Source organism: Aulostomus chinensis, chromosome 11, assembly GCF_037954235.1.
Source record: "Aulostomus chinensis isolate RoL2024-O1b breed Wild chromosome 11, RoL_Achi_v1.0, whole genome shotgun sequence".
Classification (NCBI taxonomy): domain Eukaryota; kingdom Metazoa; phylum Chordata; class Actinopteri; order Syngnathiformes; family Aulostomidae; genus Aulostomus; species Aulostomus chinensis.
This window is the reverse complement of record NC_141330.1, coordinates 19,145,618-19,165,541: the sequence shown is the minus strand read 5'-3', so window position 1 is coordinate 19,165,541 and position 19,924 is coordinate 19,145,618. Positions and strand designations below refer to the sequence as shown.

Below are 19,924 nucleotides of genomic sequence, written 5' to 3'. Positions count from 1 at the left end.
TTCGAGGATGTATTGAATATCAATACGTCACCATACAGCATGCCTGCTACCTGTTTTATGTTGTTTTCACTCTTACATTACATAGACATTCTCTTTTTATTCCTTAGCCTGCATGGTGAGTCTCAGTAAACCCAGCTTGAAACAGCACCTGGATGAAAAACTGAATGAGTTGTGATTTTCCGACGTGCGAAAGAAACCCAGTCATGCCTGGCTGCTGTGACCTGACCCCATTACTTCCCTTCTGCTCCCAACTACACAAAACACTCTGCAAAAAAGTAGAGTTTGATTTATACTTTTTATTTTCAGGTAAGTGGCTGGTCATGTTTATTAAACATACAATGATGATGAAGAGGGTCTTTACATTCATTCCCGTGATCCATTCAGAGGAAAAGCACTCAAACGGCTCAGACACACAAACAAGGAGACGGACGGATGTTACACATCACACACTGCTGCTTTTTAATAATTCCGGAAGGTGGAAGTTCTAACAAGTGGCAGTACTGAGCTGTTTGTTTTTTTTTTAAACCAGCTACAGTTTTTTCTTAAAAATTGTGACTTGTACGTCATCAACCAACACTTAATAGTATGTCAAGTTAGTCATAGAGCACCTTTTTGAAATTGTGTTTGTGGTTTGAGGTTATCCACAAAATGGAAACAGCACATTTGTGGAGGTCGTCAGGAGGAGAGGCACTTGAAGAGCGGGGGTTATTGTTGTTTTGGAAACGCAATCCAAATTATTTGTGTCGCACAAGAGACCAACGCATAGAGGGAGGATTTAAGCTGACATTTTTGCAACATCACACTTCAGATTGTGGGAGTTTTGTACGGTGGGAAAACTATTAGAAAAGAATCAAGTTATTCAAAGGAACGTTAGTGTGTATTGTTATCTTGTGGATTGAGAGAGGAATAGCGACATTAGAGATTCATATTTGTTTCTGCAAATGTTGCAGAAAGTTGACTTAGATGGTTAAAAACATAAATCGACAGTCGGCCAAAGGCCAAAATGACAAACATAGATCGACGTGACATTTACGACAGGACGCTTAACTGTGAGGACACGAGGGGAGAATGAAGACGCAAAACCACAATGGCTCTCGTGGAAATGTAAAACTGTTAATTTGATCAACAGACACTCAAAAAAACACACAGTTTACGCGTACAGACAGAGGAAGTGACGTAGACACTGTGACGGGACAAAAAAAACCTCTCGTATTTAAACTGAATCCACCCGGTCTTCTCACCCAATCAGGAAGTGGCATTTACGGTCAAGTCAGTCGGACTTGTACCGGCCCAAACGTTCAGCGTGTCCGGGTCTACTTCAGTTCAACCTTTCTTGGTTAGAAAAGAACCTCACAGACACATCCACAGAAAGCACATAGGTAGAGAGAGCCATGTCAGGGGTCAGAGGTCATTCAGGCTGCACATGTGAGCAATCAAATTCAGCAAATGGTTCACACCAGTGACTATACAGACTCAGCACAACGCATGCAGGGGAGAGAGGTGGGTGCAACAGATTGTGTGGCTCTTTGCCAGCCAGAGGGGGGTGTTTGTGGGGGTTTAGTGAACATTAGAGTGTTATGAGAGGTGGAGGGGAAGGTGGGTTACAGGCGATTTCCTCCTTTTCCTCCTCTTTTTTTCCCCCACTGTGGTTCTTGAACGTCGGCCCTCATGCTGTTGAAAGGGGTCGTTGAGGGGTCTTCAGCGTTTGGCCGGAGAAGCGCTCCTGCTTCCCTGCAGAACAGATGAGACGTATAAGATGAGAATATGAAGGGGGCGGAGCTTCAGGTCTGCATTGAAGGACTACACCGATGAGGTCCGGCCCCGAGAATTTAGAAAAAAAACGTAGAAATTACCGCGTTATCACTTCCTGCAGGTAAAATCTTCCAGGAGGAACAAAGAAAGTTTTCGTTTCATTCAAGACTGAGAAACATCAACAATTTGGAATTTGCTCATTTTAGCTCACTCCATAATAAAAATCCTCCATATGAAAAAAAAATCAGATGAGTCCTTTAATGTGACCTCTCAGCAGGTTAGTAAGCTTGTGGGCACTTTTCATGTGTGCGGTGATGCAGAGTTACTGAAGCTGATTGATGACAACATGAATAAATAAATACAAATGAGGAATGATTGATGTTTAAAAACCAAACAACGACACACAAAACCAGAACCCCAAGACACTTGAGTCTGATTTCCGAGTAACATTCGCTAATTAGTGAAGCCAAACCGGCGATGCAGTCTTGAGAGGAAAAAAAAACAAAACGCAGTTACAGAGTCAAACGTTTAAATAAAATCAAATTATTTTAATATGTCAAGTCATTTTCAAGACAAAATGGGAACATTTCGAGAAATTTACGATGGTACAAATTTTCTTAAATGGTGATTATAAAATCACGTTTGGTTTACTTGGTCAAACCATTTGACTGTAATTTTCTTGGTGTTTCATGAGTTTTCAGTCGCTACTCCATCATCATCTCCACAGGTCCTACAGCGTTGACTTGTGCAATTCCCCCCCCCCCCCCTCGTTTTTCCATCAAAATTGGGCCACAATGGTTTGACCTGAAGGGTTTCCATCCTAACTGATAGATGACATTTTAGCACGTATTTACATTCATGCTAAGTTGAACATGTACGAGCACGGTCCATTGATTGAAGAGTTTCACAATTCAATCATGACTTCTTTATTTGAATTTGAATTCATTTATGTTTTTGTTTATTTATTTATTTGCCAGCAGAGTGCACTGGTTCGTCCTGGATTTTTTTTCAAGGTTTTTTTTTTTTTTTTTTTTTGGTAATGTTTGTCTCACTATCAAATAATGTTAATGTTTGGACTTCAGTGCAGCCCCCCCCCCCCCCCAGCTGTTTTCTTATGTTTTTGTTCAATTTTAACGGTAATCACTGCAAATGAATGAATGAACTGTTTATTCTGGGAAACATTGTAGAGATCCCTTCTTTCAAACTTTGATATTTTATTTGAGGCAGACTAAACCTCTTAAGCGTCTCGAATGTTTTACTTTATGTACCTTGAAAATAATTTACAGATGTATTTCCTCCAGACAGAACCTCTCTCTCTCTCTCTCTCTCTCTCTCACCCTCCCTCCCTCTCTATCACTTTCTTTCTGTCTCTCTTTCGTCCTTCCTTCAATCAACATAAAAAATAAAATCCAGCAGAACACCGATGTCTAACAACGGGTGTTCATTAAGTGTCTTCAAAATGAACGGATGCGGTGGTTGACACCTACAAGAAAAAAGTAACCTGGACACCGCGTTTCATTGCCACACAGTTTGAGTGATCGTCAAGCGCGCTGCTTGTACTAAATAAAAACTCTTATTGGTGAATAAAAAGGTGCGTTTTAGAGATTCAGATTCTTCATCGACCAGACAGACTTGTCATCATAACATGTCAATCGTTTTTAGAGAAACTTTCCGTAAAAAGGTAAGGGGGTAAAAAAAAAAAAATCCTTTTGTCCCACCCTGAGTACCAGTGCTGTCTCCGTGTGAGCTGGAGTTGAAATGAGGTTGCTGCTTCTTCATCAACCACATGAAATTCTAAATGTGCTTTTCTTTGTCATAAGGCAGCCATTTATTAATTTTACATGCAAAACCTCTCATTTGTTTCGTGCCCAGATTAGACGTCCCCCGGTTTATCCCGGCACAGTTTCTCAACCCACATTGTAGTTTCCCCTCCCATTCAGATAACAAAAAGAGCGAAGGATTGTGACAAGAAGAAAGATTATACAAATGAAACAGATCTGTTTGGATTTTTTTCCAAAGCTAATCCAGGTGGTGAGGAGCTTTTTAGCCCTCATAAAAAAGTGGCCTTTGTTTGAATTTATGATGTGTGACAACAGAGCAAACTTCATTGGCAGAAACACAACTGAAGACTGTGAATTGAAAAGAGAGAACAGGAACTGAATAAAAACAATGCTATTTAAAAGGGATAGCCTGAAGCTTTTGCGTGTATCAAAAGGAAGTGACGGTGTGATTACAGTGAGTTGCAGCTAATTAGCCGTAGCAGAGAGGTTTGTAAAGGAGCCTCCCAGGTTTTTGTCCACTCAGAAGCTGTTTACTCCCTCGGGGCTTCGCCGCAGCACTTCAGCCGCTAAAGATTTAGGATGCAGCCCCTGGGAAATCACAGTTTCACTGCACCTTCAGTAACGTCTAAACTGACTCATCGAAGGTACAACCAGTGTGGCTGGCTAAGTGAAACCCGACAGAGAAAGATTGCCGACACTTCTACACAAATAAGGAACTTCTCAAAAGATTGGAAAGTCAAGTGGTTGAGAATATCTAAAGGAGAAGCTAAAATACTTGCTTTTGGGTTCATGTTAAATGTCTGAGATCCGGTTTCCGTTTAGCACTGCCTGAAGGTATTTTAATCTTTTTCAATGCCAGTACATACCACAATATCTCAGTGCTCACACAAGTGAATGCCGAAGCGTTTCCGTGTCTGGAAAACGATGGTTGCTAATATCTAGCTAGTCATGCTAACTTCTGCACTTGTTAGCAAAAATAGGTCCTGAACGACCTAAACAGGACCTCGCGTCTCCATGAACCAAATCTTCGAGTCGGTTTTACTTCTTTAAAGTGGCCACTGATATAAACGCCTACATTATAACATATTCTCAAAATGTACTGTGGCAGACCAACAACAACTTTTTTGTGGAGAGAATTAAACACAAATGATCTTGTGACCACATGTAACACAAATATAACAAACATGGGTAAACGCAAGTAATGTCAGGCAAATATTTGCTTACGCAATATGCTTTAAATTACTGACATCCAAATCGTAATTGTAAATTTTAGATTTTAACATTACTGGACATTGAATGAGAGCTTTTTGGGATATGCTACGCGCAACATGAACTCCTAGTTCCGGTATTTTTCAGCCTTGGCCATATTTTGTGTTTGGGTTCAAATGATCCACAGGGACCAAAATAGTTTGAATTGTTCTGATATTGAGCAGGAACCCTTGGACTTGCAACTGTAAAACAGTTGTGATTTAATCATCCGTCTTGATGTGGGCTGCACCTGTATGCCAGGCATTCAAGCTCATCTATCCATCCATCCATCCATTTTCTGGACAGGTCACCAGTCCATCACAGGGCCAACACATAGAGACAAACAACCATTCACACTCACAGTCACACCTACAGTCAATTTAGAGTATCAATCAGCCTCGTCCCCTCTTGATGTCTTTGGACTGTGGGAGGAAGCTGGAGTACCAGAGAGAACCCAGGCAGGAACAGGGAGAACATGCAGACTCACACAGAAAGATCCCGTGCCCGGGACTCGAACCCGGAAAACTTCTTGCTGTGAAGCGACAGTTCTGACCACTGCACCACTGTGCCACTGCATTCAAGCTCAATATAAAAAGATTAAAAAAAAAAGATTCCACTTATTGTGATCCCTACGGATCATTTTGACCACAAACTGTGCCCAGGTTGAGAAATATGGAAAGACCCTTTAACATTCTGCCAAAACATGAATGCATCGAGTCCTCAGCACCTGAAGGAAGAAATGCTTGATGAGTGATGGATGACTTCACATTATGAGTTTGTATTATAAACTGAGCATAAGCAACCCTTTGCCTTTCAAGCAGTTACAGCATGTTAGGTCCAGCACCTCTGGTCCCTCAGCAGTGGGATCTACCATCTCCAGCAGTGTGTGTATAAAGCTGGTAGTGTTCACCGTGATCAGTCTTGTCTCTAAAAGCCTCTCATTATTCTGCTGCTGCTGCGCTAGTAATCAGATTAGGAGGTGGTCTAAGCATGTCAATCTAGAGCAAATAGGGAGTGAGTTCATCTTAAGTGTCCTCTGATCACGTATCGCTTACTCACTCTGCGGCTGACATCACTGAGGCCGGAAAGAACAGGGGCAAGAAGGTGATTAAGGATATTTTAGATGTTCTTTGTGACTTTGATTTCGGGAAGGAGCACAGAACTGCTGAGAACTATCCGTCATACCATTTTGAAGATCCTAGTCAGGGTGCCTTTGCCGTCCCCTCCACTGGCCTTCTTGGCTTTAGCTGACTGTGACTTCTGGTCCCCCTGGAGGAGGGACGAAAGGAGTCAGAGTGTTAAAAGACTCCTGGGGACGCCCGGCGGGGGTTTTAAGATGGAGTTGACCTTTTTCCAAAGAATGATTCATTTTTAATTCAGTGAGATGTGAGGGGGTTAAGAGAATATAGATTAAGGGAGCTCACACTCCAGGGTGTGCTCAGGAGTGTGCAGCACAAAAACAAAAACATTGAGAGGAGAGCGAAGACAGATTATGCTGCACAACAGTTTTACCCCCCCATTTTTGAACAGAATAAATGTGATGCATTCCTGCCAAACTTTTCCCCTAAGTCTATTTCTGTGAGTTACGCACGAGTTAGAAAAGTTTGATTTAAAAAGGAAATGCATCTAGTTTTGCAGATCTGCACACAAAAATTCACTCCCAAAACCTGAATATTCCACTACCACGGCCACGTGCTGTCACCTAGAAACATGGCGGCAGCAGCAAAGGTTCTTGTTTTACTTCCCCTCCTCCTCGCTGATGAAGCTAGACAAATGTGACTATGTTTTGACTTCATTTCAAAACAGAATTTCTTGTCACTGTCAAAGGTTTCATCAGTCGGGAGTCATCCTCCCATCAAGAAGGAAAAACAGAGACAAGTCTGATTAATATGCATGAAGATGCAACATTCATTCCTCCAAGAGAAGCACAAAGGGACTGCACAAAAGTTATTAGGGTACAGTGACTTTCTCACTAGTTGTCTCTCCTTTTGACTTTGAGGAAATATGGTAACCCACCCCCCCACCAAATTATACTGTATCAGTCTATGCAGGTGTTAAATCCTGCACCACAATTCAAACCCTATTATTTGTGTACAGTCCCTCATTCTCTGTGTCCAAGCTATTTTCCTTCAGTCTTGAAAGCAATAATTCATCCAAACAGTGTACTTTGCCTCTGAAGTACTCGCAAACAGGTGTCAGCTCCTGAAGTCATTTCTACCCTCTGGCATCACTTCTCTTGGGACTCCAGAATGCAGATAGAAACAGACATGCATATTTAGCTTGAAGCTAACGGGGACTGACAGCTAACAACAGCAAAACTACTCAAAAATGTCTGTTTGCTAACCCTCAAACACATCACCTGGTACAAACAGCGTCTTCTTCATCCAGCCGTACGCTTAGTAATCCACAAACACTTTGATTTGGTGGCACAAAACAAACTACAACGCTTCCTGTTTTGTGCTACCAAGAACAAGCAGAACCAGCTATAGTTACGGCTAGATAAAGAACACCTGTATTATACTAATTATTACTTATTGTATGGATTATATATGGATCAGTGTGCTAGATAATTTGTAAACTGACACCTTTGTGTAGTTTTTCTTTGAGTTTGTTGCTCCGAGTCACAAAGAAGTGATGCGAGAGGGTAAAATCGTCTTTGTGAGCGCGACACCTACTTCCGAGTACTTGAAAGGCAATGTGCAGTTTTTGGGTGAAGTATCGCTTTAATTAAGCCTCTGCAGCTGCATGAATCAGAACAAGCACATCCATACACACACACACACACACACACACACACGCATGCATGAGGACCTCATAATGGTGTGCTGGCTGGCAACTGAAGCAGAAGGCAGTCGCTCTTCAGCTCCTGAGGCATTATTGAACTGATCATGAAGAGCATCGACATTATCATGAGAGCCTGCAAAGCTACTAGACGGGAAGGAAATGTTTGAAAATGGACTGAAGTCGAAAGGAAATGACAGATGTATGGTCAGATTATAACAGCTAAGGTGCTCGATGGAGGCTAAATGGAGCGAGAGCGGCAGGCATCATGCTTGAAGGCTCGGAGGATGACCTCTCTCGTCCCTCTCGGTTAAATGTGCATGATACCTCCACCTACCAGGCCTATCTTGGCGGCTAGTCCTCTCCACTGTACATGCAGAGAAACAAAAGACAGGAAGTAAAAAAAAAAGGGAGAGGGGACAAAAAAAGATGTGGATCTCTTACTCAACGCAAAGCGGAAGGAGAAAAGGCAGGCAGGAGGAGGGTCCGTCCAGAGGCGGAGCAGTCACAGTTGAGGGAGAGAGGGACAGGAGGAGAGAGGAGACGGGAGCGAGGCAGAAGCTCACAGTGAAAAGAGCACAAGTGCAGTAACACACAACAAAAACATAGAGATAGAGAACGATAGACGTAGCCATGCATCCGGTCAGCTGGGAGCACTTTTGATTTATACTTCTTAACAGTCATTACATGTCATTTGCCAATTTTTTTGCAGTTTCTAAATGGAAACTAGCTGAGTTCTAAAAGGATGCAGGCCACTGTTCTGTATTCACAGTGGGATGCACCTTGATTATATGGAAAACAACCACTTCATGATTCAAAATTCTCAATTTTGTAACATATATATATATATTGTCTAGTTTTAAATATATAAATGACACATCGACACGGACTTAGTTTTATCTACTGAGACAATTGATGATAGTGTGATAGATTATTGTCAACTAAGAGCAAGTAAAGACAGTAGAATAGCAGCCATTTCTCTTTGTGACTACTTATCAGTAACAGGGACAAACAATTTCAGGAATGTGTTTATCTGTGTGCTTTACATTTGTGAGTGTAAAGAGAAGCTCTATGAAGCTGACTCACCCTAGACTTGGGAGGGGCGGGGGACACCTGAGAGGGAGTTAGTATCAGAGAGGTTTGACAGAGTCGATGAGAGGTCAGAAAACACGAAAGGACACTTGCAACACTTTGATGGATCTGTTCGTTGATAGCGAAAGTGGTGAACTCACGATCGTACGGAAGAACTGGACCACGGCGTTGTCCGCTCCACGTTTAGCGGCGGAAGCTTTCAGAGGAGCTGGAGACAGAGCTGCACGGAAAGAACCCTGAGAGGGAAGGGAGAGGGGGACATGCAGGTCAAACAGTGAGGGAGGGGTTTGCTCAAAAGACCACAAGATAATTATTCAAGTACTGTGAAATATGGCATAATTAATCCGGTACGTAATTCATCATCGTGAAATAAATTATTTTTTATGTGAATTTACTGGAAATAATGCTTTGATTTAATAAGGAAACAGTTTGGTTTGCCGAGTCCATTAAATCTACTTAACTGTTCAATCACAAGTGAAGAGACCATGACCGGAACATTTTTACTAAATTGCCTTGCCTACATTTCCAGCGCTGCCATAGCAACAACCTTAGCAGAAAATGGCAGTTAATTAAAGACTGAATAAAAATCATTCCACCCGATCACCTACCTGAAACATGAAAAATAATCGATTTTTGAATTTCATATTTCTGTGGAAATCAATCAGTTTTCTTGTTTGTTTTTTAAAAGAAAAAAAAAATCATGAATCCGATTGAATTTACCAGCAGTCTCCATTGGATTCAACCCCTCTTTACCACAGGAAACCGTGCATTAATTAAAACTTTGTGCAACTGTTTCAACAATACTGACACTGACGCAATATCTTTACCTCAGACAGCAATGCAACATGATTCTTTTGCAATCTGTGAAAATAACTAACAAACTAAAGATACTGTGTGTAAGATTTTGCCTGCTGTGCTCTTTCAAACAAAAGGGGGCAGCATGTAACCATGGTTTTAATTTGATCCCTTACTGTGTGGGAAATGTTTGAAAATTAACATTAAATACATCAGAACACCACTACTCCATCCACAACACCTTGTTAAGGTCTGCTGCCTGATAAAATTATGTAGGTTATGTAAAGGCAATACAAGATGAACCAACGTGAGCAAGTTAGCTAAAATGACTACAAATAAATGCAGTAGAAATGTGAAACTTATAACAGTTTAACAGTTATCATATAATGTAGTTGATGTAATATTTAGGGAGCTTGTACTATAGTCTACACTTTTACTATCTGAAGTTAAGATACTAGTTTTGACCAAAGAACTATTCATCTGTTATGGACAAAGGTGATTGCTGCAAATGTTTAGCCTTCTCTAAAGTTACTCACTATCACCCTCTAAGGCTCAAAATGGTATTACCAGACGGGTCAGGGTTATCTCATTAGCATGCTAACTTCAAAGTTAGCCTTTAATTTGGCTATATTGATTATCTGAGAATTTTGTTTGAGTGTTCATCCCTTTTTTATGACAGTATTTTTTTCCCCCTTGAAGCCCAATACCGAAGCAGTTACTCCAGTCTATTAAGGTAGAAAGTTCAATTTATTGTGTAAAATTAGATGATCAAAACCATCATCTTCCATTCAGCCTCAGCCAGCAACATTAAGTGAGACCCATTAAACCTCATCCATGACTGTTAAAAAGCTTTGACCAAGAGTCATTCAAAAGAAATTGAAATGGAATATTGGGCACTTGAACATGCCAGTATTTTTAAAAACTAGATTTTACTAAAGGAAACTAATTATTACCGTCGTACAAGTAAACGAGCAAAAGTGACTTTACAAAGTTGATTTCCTCTGATTTTAAACCCCAGTAAATATCTCGTGCATTAGAAAAAAGTGAGTGCGGTGGTCAGCACTGTCACCTCACAACAAGAAGGTTCCAGGTTCGAGCCCCGGCTCCAGCACGGAATCTTTCTGTGTGGAGTCTGCATGTTCTCCCTGTTCCTGCATGGGTTCTCTCTGGTACTCCAGCTTCCTCCCACAGTCCAAAGACATCAAGAGAGGACGAGGCTGATTGATACTCTAAATTGACCGTAGGTGTGACTGTGAGTGTGAATGGTTGTTTTTCTGTATGTGTTGGCCCTGCCATGGACTGGTGACTCATTCAGGGTGAACCCCCGCGACCTCTAACAGGATAAGCGGAAGAAACTGGATGGATGGATGGATAGAAAAAAATGTAGTAGCTACTGCAAAGACCATAGAGACAAAATGAGGTCTTCCTCTCACACGTCAATGACCTGTAGCCCATTTGCACCCACTCAGCATTACCTCATTCATCGCTCTTTCTGACCCTTTTAATGTGACAGTAAAATGTGTGTGTGATTATACGTGGGTGTGTGGGGAAAGGTGTCATAACTGTATCCATTATCTCTCATCAAGAAATCTCCAATTAGCAGAGGAGAAACTTGATATGATATATAATTCATGTAGATCAGTACAGTGACATAAACACACAAGAATACACCCAAATTAATTTCCAAGACAGATGATATGAACAAATTCGCAACGTGCATGAGTGATTTTATTTTTTTCCAGTGGATTCATTAGAGGTAAATCCATCCATTCAGCTTTAGAGGTGTGAACCCGAGCTCGAAGGCCACCCTGGTGCTTTGATAGTGACCAATAAATGACGTATTCTTACATAAATGTGTTTCCATCTCCATGTACACGATGACGACAGGAGGCAGGAATGAAAGGGAGAGTATAGAGCAACCTCTTTGCTGTTACTATACCTTTGTTTGGGCAGAGTAGACAAGAAAAGGACCGAATGGGAGAGTAAATAGAAGATCCGATAATGCTGCCCGTGCAGTCTCAGTTTGAGCCAGTTTTACCCTTTGATGTTAATGGACCTCTCCTCTTCGTCCTCCATTATTTTTGTGCCTCTTGCTCGAAAACACCTTTCTCTCTTGTTTTTTTGATTGGAAAAAAAATCAAATCAATATGACAAGGATGCAATGAGGATAAAAGCATTCAAATATCAAGTGAATGTTAGATGTGGAAAAAGAAACGGAAATTTAAATGAGTTTTCCATTAGCTCTGGGCATGCTGCTAATGGATACTTTCAAATCAGGATTCACTCTGCCAAGGCGGAGCTGTTATTGAAATCATTTTTTGTTGCTCAATTAAAAGCCATTTTGGTAAATGCTGAGGATATTTTGACGATACTGCTCAGCTGTTCTCGAGTCTACTTGAGAACTCGATCGCATCAGGGGTGTCTTTGTAAAAGACAAAGGTCTCAATTACTGATCCCCACGTGATGCCTGAGGAGAAATGGCTCCAGATTGTGACTTCTTCTGTTGATGGAGTTTGCCTGCTGTCGCTCCTCTTGCCTCTTCAGTCCTGAGGACTGAAGACTGCTTATACTCATCCAGTTCTCCATGAATTCTTTGTATTAATGTCACCAAAAAAAAAATAAAAATAGAACCACCCTGCAGAAAATAACAAAAGTTGTTTATTCGTTTCTTCAAATGTTGCCAAAGGCTGATGCTGACAGAGTTGATTTATTTGTGGACAAAGGGGGGTAAAATGTGCATGAAAATAAATCCCGTTTGTTGACAGAAATAGTCTTTGTTTTCTGAAAAGTTGGATGAGAACGTCAGTGTCATTTTACAAGGTGTGTTTAAGGCGATGCCACAGCAAGACTGGCAGCTAGGTCATCGCGTCTTAGCGTAAACATTGGCAGAAACGACTCGCTTGACCAAAACGTTAGCAGCCATGCTAGCGGCTCCATGGAAGTTATATAACATTTCCTTTTTATCCTGAATCCGAACTTCTTCGAGTTTTATGTGCTGCAGAGCAACTTTGTGTGTGTATTTTTCTGTATTTGAGCTAATATTTGTGCTAACATGCTCACAATGACTATGCCTACTGTACATATGTCACAGGTAAAACATTTACCACTATCAGTTTATGTTAGCATAACATGTGCTACGTAGAACTAGCCTCATTAAATAAATGAAGTAAAGGGGAGACTGATGGGAATATTTTATTGCAGGCAGAACTTTAAAAGTGTTTATGTGTTGAACAAGCAAAAGGAATTCTGAAAAAATCCCAGAAGACTGTGGCTAACTACTCTATTCTGTTGTTATTGACCACCTTGGTATAGACTTAGCAATGCTGCTAGCAGAATACAAACACCTTCAAATCGAGCATTATTACTACTACTGCTACGACTACTATTACTGCTACTACTACTACTACTACCACTAATGTCTTGTTTGTTTGATGAAGCCTACAATTTGTCCCAACCTTTATGCCAAACTAACCAATCTTCTAATCTTAGCGACTGTAAAAATGTTATCAATCGTCTGATCGAACTCTCAACAAGTTCGTTCATTTTCCAAGATACAAACATTAACCCTTGATCGGTTTAATGTTGCCTACAATTGTACACAATTGTTGCTCAAGACTTAACACATAGGTAAAATTGGTACGATGCAGTCATACAACTACAAGTGATGAAATGGATGCGCGTTTGGACAGAGTGTGAAGGATCATGGCAACAACAAATAGAATTGGTGGTGTGGAGCCGCCATATGGAATTCTTCTTCAGGTCCCATAAAGGCTGCTTTCTTATCGTGTACTCTCCTGTTTCTAGTTCTGGTATCAAATATGCAGAACCTTCTAGATATTCAGTATACTGGCAGGAATGATAAAGCGATTTAGGATTCAGGACACAGTTCCAGCCATAATGTTGGTCCCTACAGCGGGTCACAAAGGGCAGGTCAATGATTCCCCATGCCTCCTTTGAGGTTAGAGGTCACCACCTGCCTATGAATCCATCTCATAATGCCTGATGATTAATAATTAATCCCGCATGAAGAGAAGGCGTCACAAACGGGACATTTTCGTCAATTCTTAACGGAAAAACACCTCAGCATATTTCAAACGGAAAGCTCATTTTTCATATATCAGGTGTAGAATCTTGCAGCACCGTGTGGAAAGGAATTACATAATCATGTATTTCCAGTTAGCCAATCTGCATGAGGTTGTTAGGGAGCAGAGTGATGAGCACGCACGACAAGTTGTGGTTAATCCACGTCCTCTCCCCACCACCCTTCAAATGCTGCACGTCTGTAAAACTCATTGTCCTGTCATTACTTCAGACACTTGGAACTGATTTTCCCTCCTCTTGCTTTTTCTGAGTAACAATGGGATTTGGACGATCAATTCTGCTGACAAGCAGAACAATTTTTCTGGCAGGAGTGATGTATAACACACCTCAGAAGCAAGCACAGCTCTGTCCTTGCGAGATCAAATATACGAGGGAAGCAAACTGTGCCGCGAAGTATTGATGGAAGAAAAGATTCAAATAAACCTTCGAAACCATCAAAACACAATCAAAAGTGATTCGTAACTTTCCAAAGGTACTTGAATAAAACGAGGGCCTCCATCAAATCGAAACTTACAAATGATATTTCATCAAAATCACAGGCTCATTCAGATTTTGGCCAAAAAATAAATCGTTTAGCTCATTACTAACCAGAACTTTGAAAATTTGCAACTGGAAGCCATCTGACCGACTAAATATTTTTTCGGTGAAATACACCTCTAAAACTGCAAGTACTTGGAGAGCAGGTAGTTCCATATTTGGATGGGGTAAACCTATCACTTTGTTGGTGCTTGGACAGAAAGTAGTATCTAGGAAGAGTAAGCCTTTCAACCTGTAATATCTAAGGGAGGAAGTAGTACTGGGATGGAATGAACTTCTAAAAACTACAAGAACTATTGGAGAAGGTCATGTGTAGGAGGTTTAAACCCCTCAAACTGTTAGTACAAGGTGACAAAGTAGTCTTTCAGAGGAATAAGTCAAAATACGAGGTAGTGGAATTTATGAAAGAAATTAACATTTTTTTTAAAAATAAGGGATTTATTACATTATGAACTGTTACACGAAGTTCTCGTGACTTCTCGCCATGATTTGGTGACTACATAAATATGTATTTGTATCCTGAGGAAAAGCGAGCCCCTGTTTTGGGTTGACACAACTCAAATGAAGTAAATCCTATTCAGCAATGCAGGAAAAGTCCTTCAATGAACTGCTGGAGAAGTATGTACACTTTTGATTTCTTGAATTCAGAGACCGTCGTCTTTCACGTGTGACTCCTAATTCTGCATTATCACTAATTTGCAGCCGGTAAATTAAATTAAGGTGCATCTTTGTTTTCATTGTGGAGTTAAAGCAATGCTATCCTGTTGTTTGGAGTTGGGTTTTTTTTGTTTTTTTTTTTCATTTTCAAATTGAACTTTGAAGGAACTGGACTGACTGCATGCTTCGGATGGGTTTTCTTGGTAGTCATGTTGAACCGCTAAAACATGGCGACTCTCTTCTCCAATCAAAATCCAAATGAGTGCATTTTAATACATTCATAGATCCAAGAGTTCTGCTCTTTAAGAGGGGAAGTAAAAAAAAGTGTTTTTGTGTTTGTCTCTTCTTGCCATTTCATCTCCGGTCTCCCAAAAACAAGTCAAAGCAGCTGTCTATTACTCAGCACTATCACGGGAGAGAAGCTCCCGTTTCCATTAAACCCTCTTTGATAATGCCTCTTGGTCTGCAGTGCACCATTTATGTGATAGATGGACTCGGTGCTGAACTTCCCATTAAAGCAACAACTATGCACTCTATATTTGTGTTGCCTTTCATGCCCCATCTGACCAAAAGCAGCAGAGTTTACCAGAATGAAAAGAGCATTTCTCATCAGACTTGGACGAGCACTTGTTTTGAAAGATCATGAAAGAAGAATGGAACGCATTCAGTTTGTAGGATACATGTGAAAAGATAGTGTCTTATTTATCTTGTAAACACTGTAGCTAAACTGTCTCTTTATATAAAAAGTGATCCGACACGTAACAGTTGTGCTTCTATTTGTATGTTATGGGAACTGATCCCCACACAGGCTTTTAGAAGCAACGCCATCAGCATTAGATGGACAGTTGTCATAATCACTTAATATGTTAACGTTTTAAGAAATACGTCCGCTAACAACCTTCACCAAAGCCAGGTGAGAGAGCCTTCCCTCCTCTGTGGCTGGAGGGGCGAGCCGAGACTAGCAGACACCACCTAACTGCTAACTAGCTTAGCATAATGAATGGTAGTGGATTGGAAATGTTAGTGTGCCTCTGTCAAAATTAATGAAATAAATGAGGTAGAGGATCTTGACCAGAAGTTATTCCCCTCATCCTTCTCTCGCAAGGTCAGCCATGGTTAGTTGTGACCAAAGTTATGGGGAAGCAACCGGAGGTCCTGTGTAAAATCACTGCACCCTGTCAGGAAAGTAGTTCTGCCGATGAGTCTGATTCTAAAATTACGTAGGGAATGTCATACTGATGAAGGAAAAGAGCTTTTGAGAAAAATGTATTTGATTACTTTTGGCTGAAGTAAGCTAACCTGCCCATCGAATACCATTCATTGTGCTAAGCTAGGCAGTGGTCAGCTGGCCTCTGAGGGTCTTTCTTGCTCCCGAGAGCAACTAAGAGGAGTGAATGGCATGTATTTTCTGGCCTGGCTCTGAGGGTGATGACAAGTGAACATTTTCCAACTAAAGATGCCGTGTCCCTTGAAGTAAATGAACTCATTACAAGTACTTGTTCCACCACCGATGCATTAATAAACTACATCTTTATTTGAGTAATAATAATAATAATAAAAACAATCTGCGGTTCATCTTTTATCAGGTGTTAGCAGAGCAGTTACAACAGTGTCATATTCTTTCAACGGAGGAAGAAACAAAAAAACAAACAAACACACAATGAAGCAAAACAGAGAGAGGGACGGGGGTGTTGTTAAGCAGTTTTAATGAGGAGATAATCCAAAAATTGAGAGCAGGATCAGGTTAGGAAAGGGTCCCAGTAAACAGATACAAGTATCCACTGTCAGCTTGACAAATGGATGTGTAGAAATCCACTGCTGGTTAAAACAAACATCAATCAAAGACATGTGAACCTGAGGTGAACAAACTGATGGGAGGGAGGAGCCTCCCTCACCATCTAAAAGACACTGGGGTCACTCTCTCTCTCACACACACACACACACACACACACACACACACACACACACACACACACACACACACTTGAAGTGGAAGCTGCTGTGCTACAGTAATAATCACTCCTGTACTGCATTGTGTCACTGATTCTTTATTCGTCTATTCGATAACGGCTATCAATCAAGCAAAATTACCCCCCCTCCCCCCATATTAGCACACCATTATGTCATTAATTTAAATTCATGAAAAAAATTGTTAGCATAAAAACAGGGAATTCCTGCAGTTGTTTCTGCCCTTATTTGGCATCTTAACCTGACGTTTTCTCAAAGCCCATACTTGGGAAGCATGGAAAGAATTTTAGCCCAATAAGTCAGTCCAAGGATAAAAGAAGCACAAAAAAACTCCTTTTGTAAATAGGCTCCACTCCCTATACTTAAGAACAATTCAGCATTCCTTAAACAAGCATGCGAATCTGCCCACTTACACTGCAGCCTTTAGGTTTGCATCGCTAAGAAGGTCCGTGGGAAACTCGTAAATCGATCTACAAACTTGTATCTTCATGGAAATAAAAAGTGTTGGCAGCACAAACGGCTGGTTGTTTTCTGTTCGAGGCAACCGAGGTAGGGCGAACCTGTCTGTCACGGACCTGTGAGCACATTCAAAGGCAAACCCTTGGTGAATACATAAATATATATATTTGTACTATCAATATGGAAAGCAATCCTATGGCGTATACAGTAGCAGGTAAATGAAACCTAACAATTTGTTCTGTTGCCGTTTTCCCTGAAGAAGCGAAACAAAGGAGTCAAGCGTAGTTATGCAGCATATATTCATTTAAAGAAAAATACCACGATATTCTCTGAACACCTTCTCCTGAGGTGCAGGGAAATGCATATTTTTACTCTGTGCAGTGATTTCTTTGCAATTAACTTGCCAAAGCTGTCTGATTGGCGCTCAGCAGGGAGAAGCTGTAAAAAAAAAAAAAAAAAAATATATATATATATATATATATATATATTTATATATATATATATATATATAAAAAAATAACGGAAGAAAATTCATGGTTTTGTCTCTCTCGTTGACAACGTAATCCGGCTTATATGTAAAAAAAACAAAAACAAAACAAAACAACAATGGAGTAACTCTTTCTGACAGTTTGTCAAGACGCTACTTAAGCCGTTAGCTTCAGTACAGCAGTTTTTTTCTCAACCTCAGGATGCTTGAGTGATCGAAATCTGTTCAAGCTCACGATCTGACATACTGAAGTTGTTTTGTTTGTTTTCAATAATGGCAGGAAGGTGCGATATTTGGCAAAGACTGAAACATCATTTTTAATTCGACACCGTGTTTCAGCCAAGATGTTTTGCCCCTCAAAATGAGCACTTTTATTTGAATGGGGTTTTCAATAAAAGTGAAAAATAACGATGTCACGAATGAACATTTTCTCTCATGTCCAAATATATCAGTTAAAATAATCGCAAGTGAAAAGATTTCTAGACACTTCGTTTTCAAAATAGTGCAGCCCTGGCTCCACCCCGTCACGTAGGAACACGGTCGACCGATACCCGCCTGGCCAAGTATCCAATCAGATATTTAGCATTGTTTCAATTTTCTGAATGTCCCCCCCCCCCCCCCCCCAAAGAAAAATTGATTTGGATGCTTAAAGCATGTCGTTGAAGTTTGTGTTATTCTGAATCTTGACAAAAAGATTTCCTTTTTACCATAAATGACTATCAGAACCAAATATCTTGTTGAATACTGATAATCAGAATCAGTCTCATCCCTGAAATAATGCTATGAGCCCACCCTTCATGAGAACCTCCAGAGGGCGCTACAGAGTCCTCGGCTGCAAGCAGCGAAGCAGTCTGGATCTTAACAGTGTCCCCAAGCAGCCCATCGTGTCTGGAACCTGTCATCAGACTACAACAGGAAGTGGGCCTGCCCAATAAAGTTGAGTATACTGTTTAAAGATGGATTTTAGTGACTGGTATCCTGGCAACAGAGTAATGAGAAAGTCATGCAGGCTGGCAAGCAGCGTAATTACTTGTCTGTGAGATAAGATAAGCCTGTTCTTAAATAGGATTCACTATATATTCCCATACTGGAGACTGATTACACGGGCAAATATTTCTGTTTGATCGTACACACGATGATGTCATCAGTGACTCTGTACCTCTCAGCGGCTGACTCATCTCACACGCCGAAACAATAGAAACATCAAAGAAACTGACGAACGCACAAAACGTATCCTCAACCTCCCGGCTGGCATCAGTTCCTCTCATGTTACCATCATCATCATTTAGGGAAAACTGAACAGCAGTTCTGAATCCTATTTTGAAAGCAAAGAGAGAACAATTGCACCATTCACTTATCACACCAAAATCACATATATTAAATTTAACCAAACAGAATAATGCAACTAAAATCAGTATCATTCAAATATAAGAAGAACCAGCAATACAGAAATGTATCCACACGTGATTCAAAAACCTTTCTGTCATAAAGTATAAAACCAAAGCCCAGCCAAGCTCAGGATCGATTCAGAACCGGTCAAGAAGGATCTTAAGACAACGTCAGACTTTGGTTCCACAACACTGAAACTGAACACAAACAGATGACACGGAAGTTGCAACTCATTGGTTCTGCTAAAGTTTCAGGGGTTAAAACGGGTTGTGGGAGAGGATCAGTAGAACCGACTGAGACCGCGACTCTCCCTGCTTCCTCACCTTGCTCTTCCTCTTCTTGTCTCCTCCAAAGAACTTTCCAATCTGGTCCAGGAGGCCGGGGTTCTTCTTCCTGCTGCCTGCAGATGCCATGTTCGTAGTAGAGGTGATTGATAGTATATGTGTCAAAATTCTTTGTCCCTCTCGTAAATGAGAGACCGAAGGGTGGAGGAGGAAAATGAGAAAAGAGAGGAGAGGGAGGGATAAGCTAGCCTAATCTAGGTCCTGTTCAGGGCTCTCCGACCCGCACTCTGAAGCTGCTCCGCTGTGCTCCTGGATGGTCTGCAGCTCGTCGGATTCAGAGGGCCGGTCTTTGAAGGTGTTGTCCTCTCGGCCCGGGGCATCTCGGGAGAAGAGGCGGGCCAGGTGGGGGCGTGGCGTGGCAGCGTCAGGGTCAGCTGTGCTGGCGGGGGTCCAAGCCAGGCGGGGGCCCTCAGCGCCCGTGGAGTCAGTCACCGCCGGCTTCTCCGAGACGCAGCCATTGTTCTGGTTCGCATCTGTCTCACCCATTCCTGCGCAGAAACAACAAGGGTCATGTATGGGCTTGGGCCTGCATG

At 41.2% G+C, this 19,924-nt stretch overlaps 2 protein-coding genes across 9 annotated transcripts in view; both read right to left on the bottom strand.

Moving 5' to 3' along the window:
* Nucleotides 1–276: 276 nt before the first annotated feature.
* On the bottom strand, nt 277–19,605 carry LOC147253710 (myelin basic protein-like). Of its 8 annotated transcripts, XM_086218965.1 has the most exons (7): nt 19,371–19,605; nt 8,795–8,890; nt 8,649–8,675; nt 7,900–7,929; nt 5,967–6,050; nt 5,841–5,856; nt 277–1,731 (listed from the first exon to the last, which is right to left on the bottom strand). In XM_086218965.1, the coding sequence occupies exons 1-6, from the start codon at nt 19,458–19,460 to the stop codon at nt 5,854–5,856; spliced, it is 330 nt and encodes a 109-aa protein (XP_086075091.1). In that variant the 5' UTR covers nt 19,461–19,605; the 3' UTR covers nt 277–1,731; nt 5,841–5,853. The 8 variants fall into 8 exon arrangements, with proteins under 8 accessions (XP_086075091.1, XP_086075089.1, XP_086075095.1 ...); XM_086218963.1 differs by lacking the exon at nt 5,841–5,856; XM_086218969.1 differs by lacking the exon at nt 7,900–7,929.
* The window catches only part of LOC147253709 (myelin basic protein-like), a 44,204-nt gene continuing 43,748 nt past the window's right edge, over nt 19,469–19,924 (bottom strand). Inside the window, exon 4 of the mRNA XM_086218910.1 lies at nt 19,469–19,879. Within this exon, the coding sequence (XP_086075036.1) occupies nt 19,581–19,879 (299 nt within the window). The 3' untranslated portion in view covers nt 19,469–19,580. The remainder of the gene's footprint in view (nt 19,880–19,924) is intronic.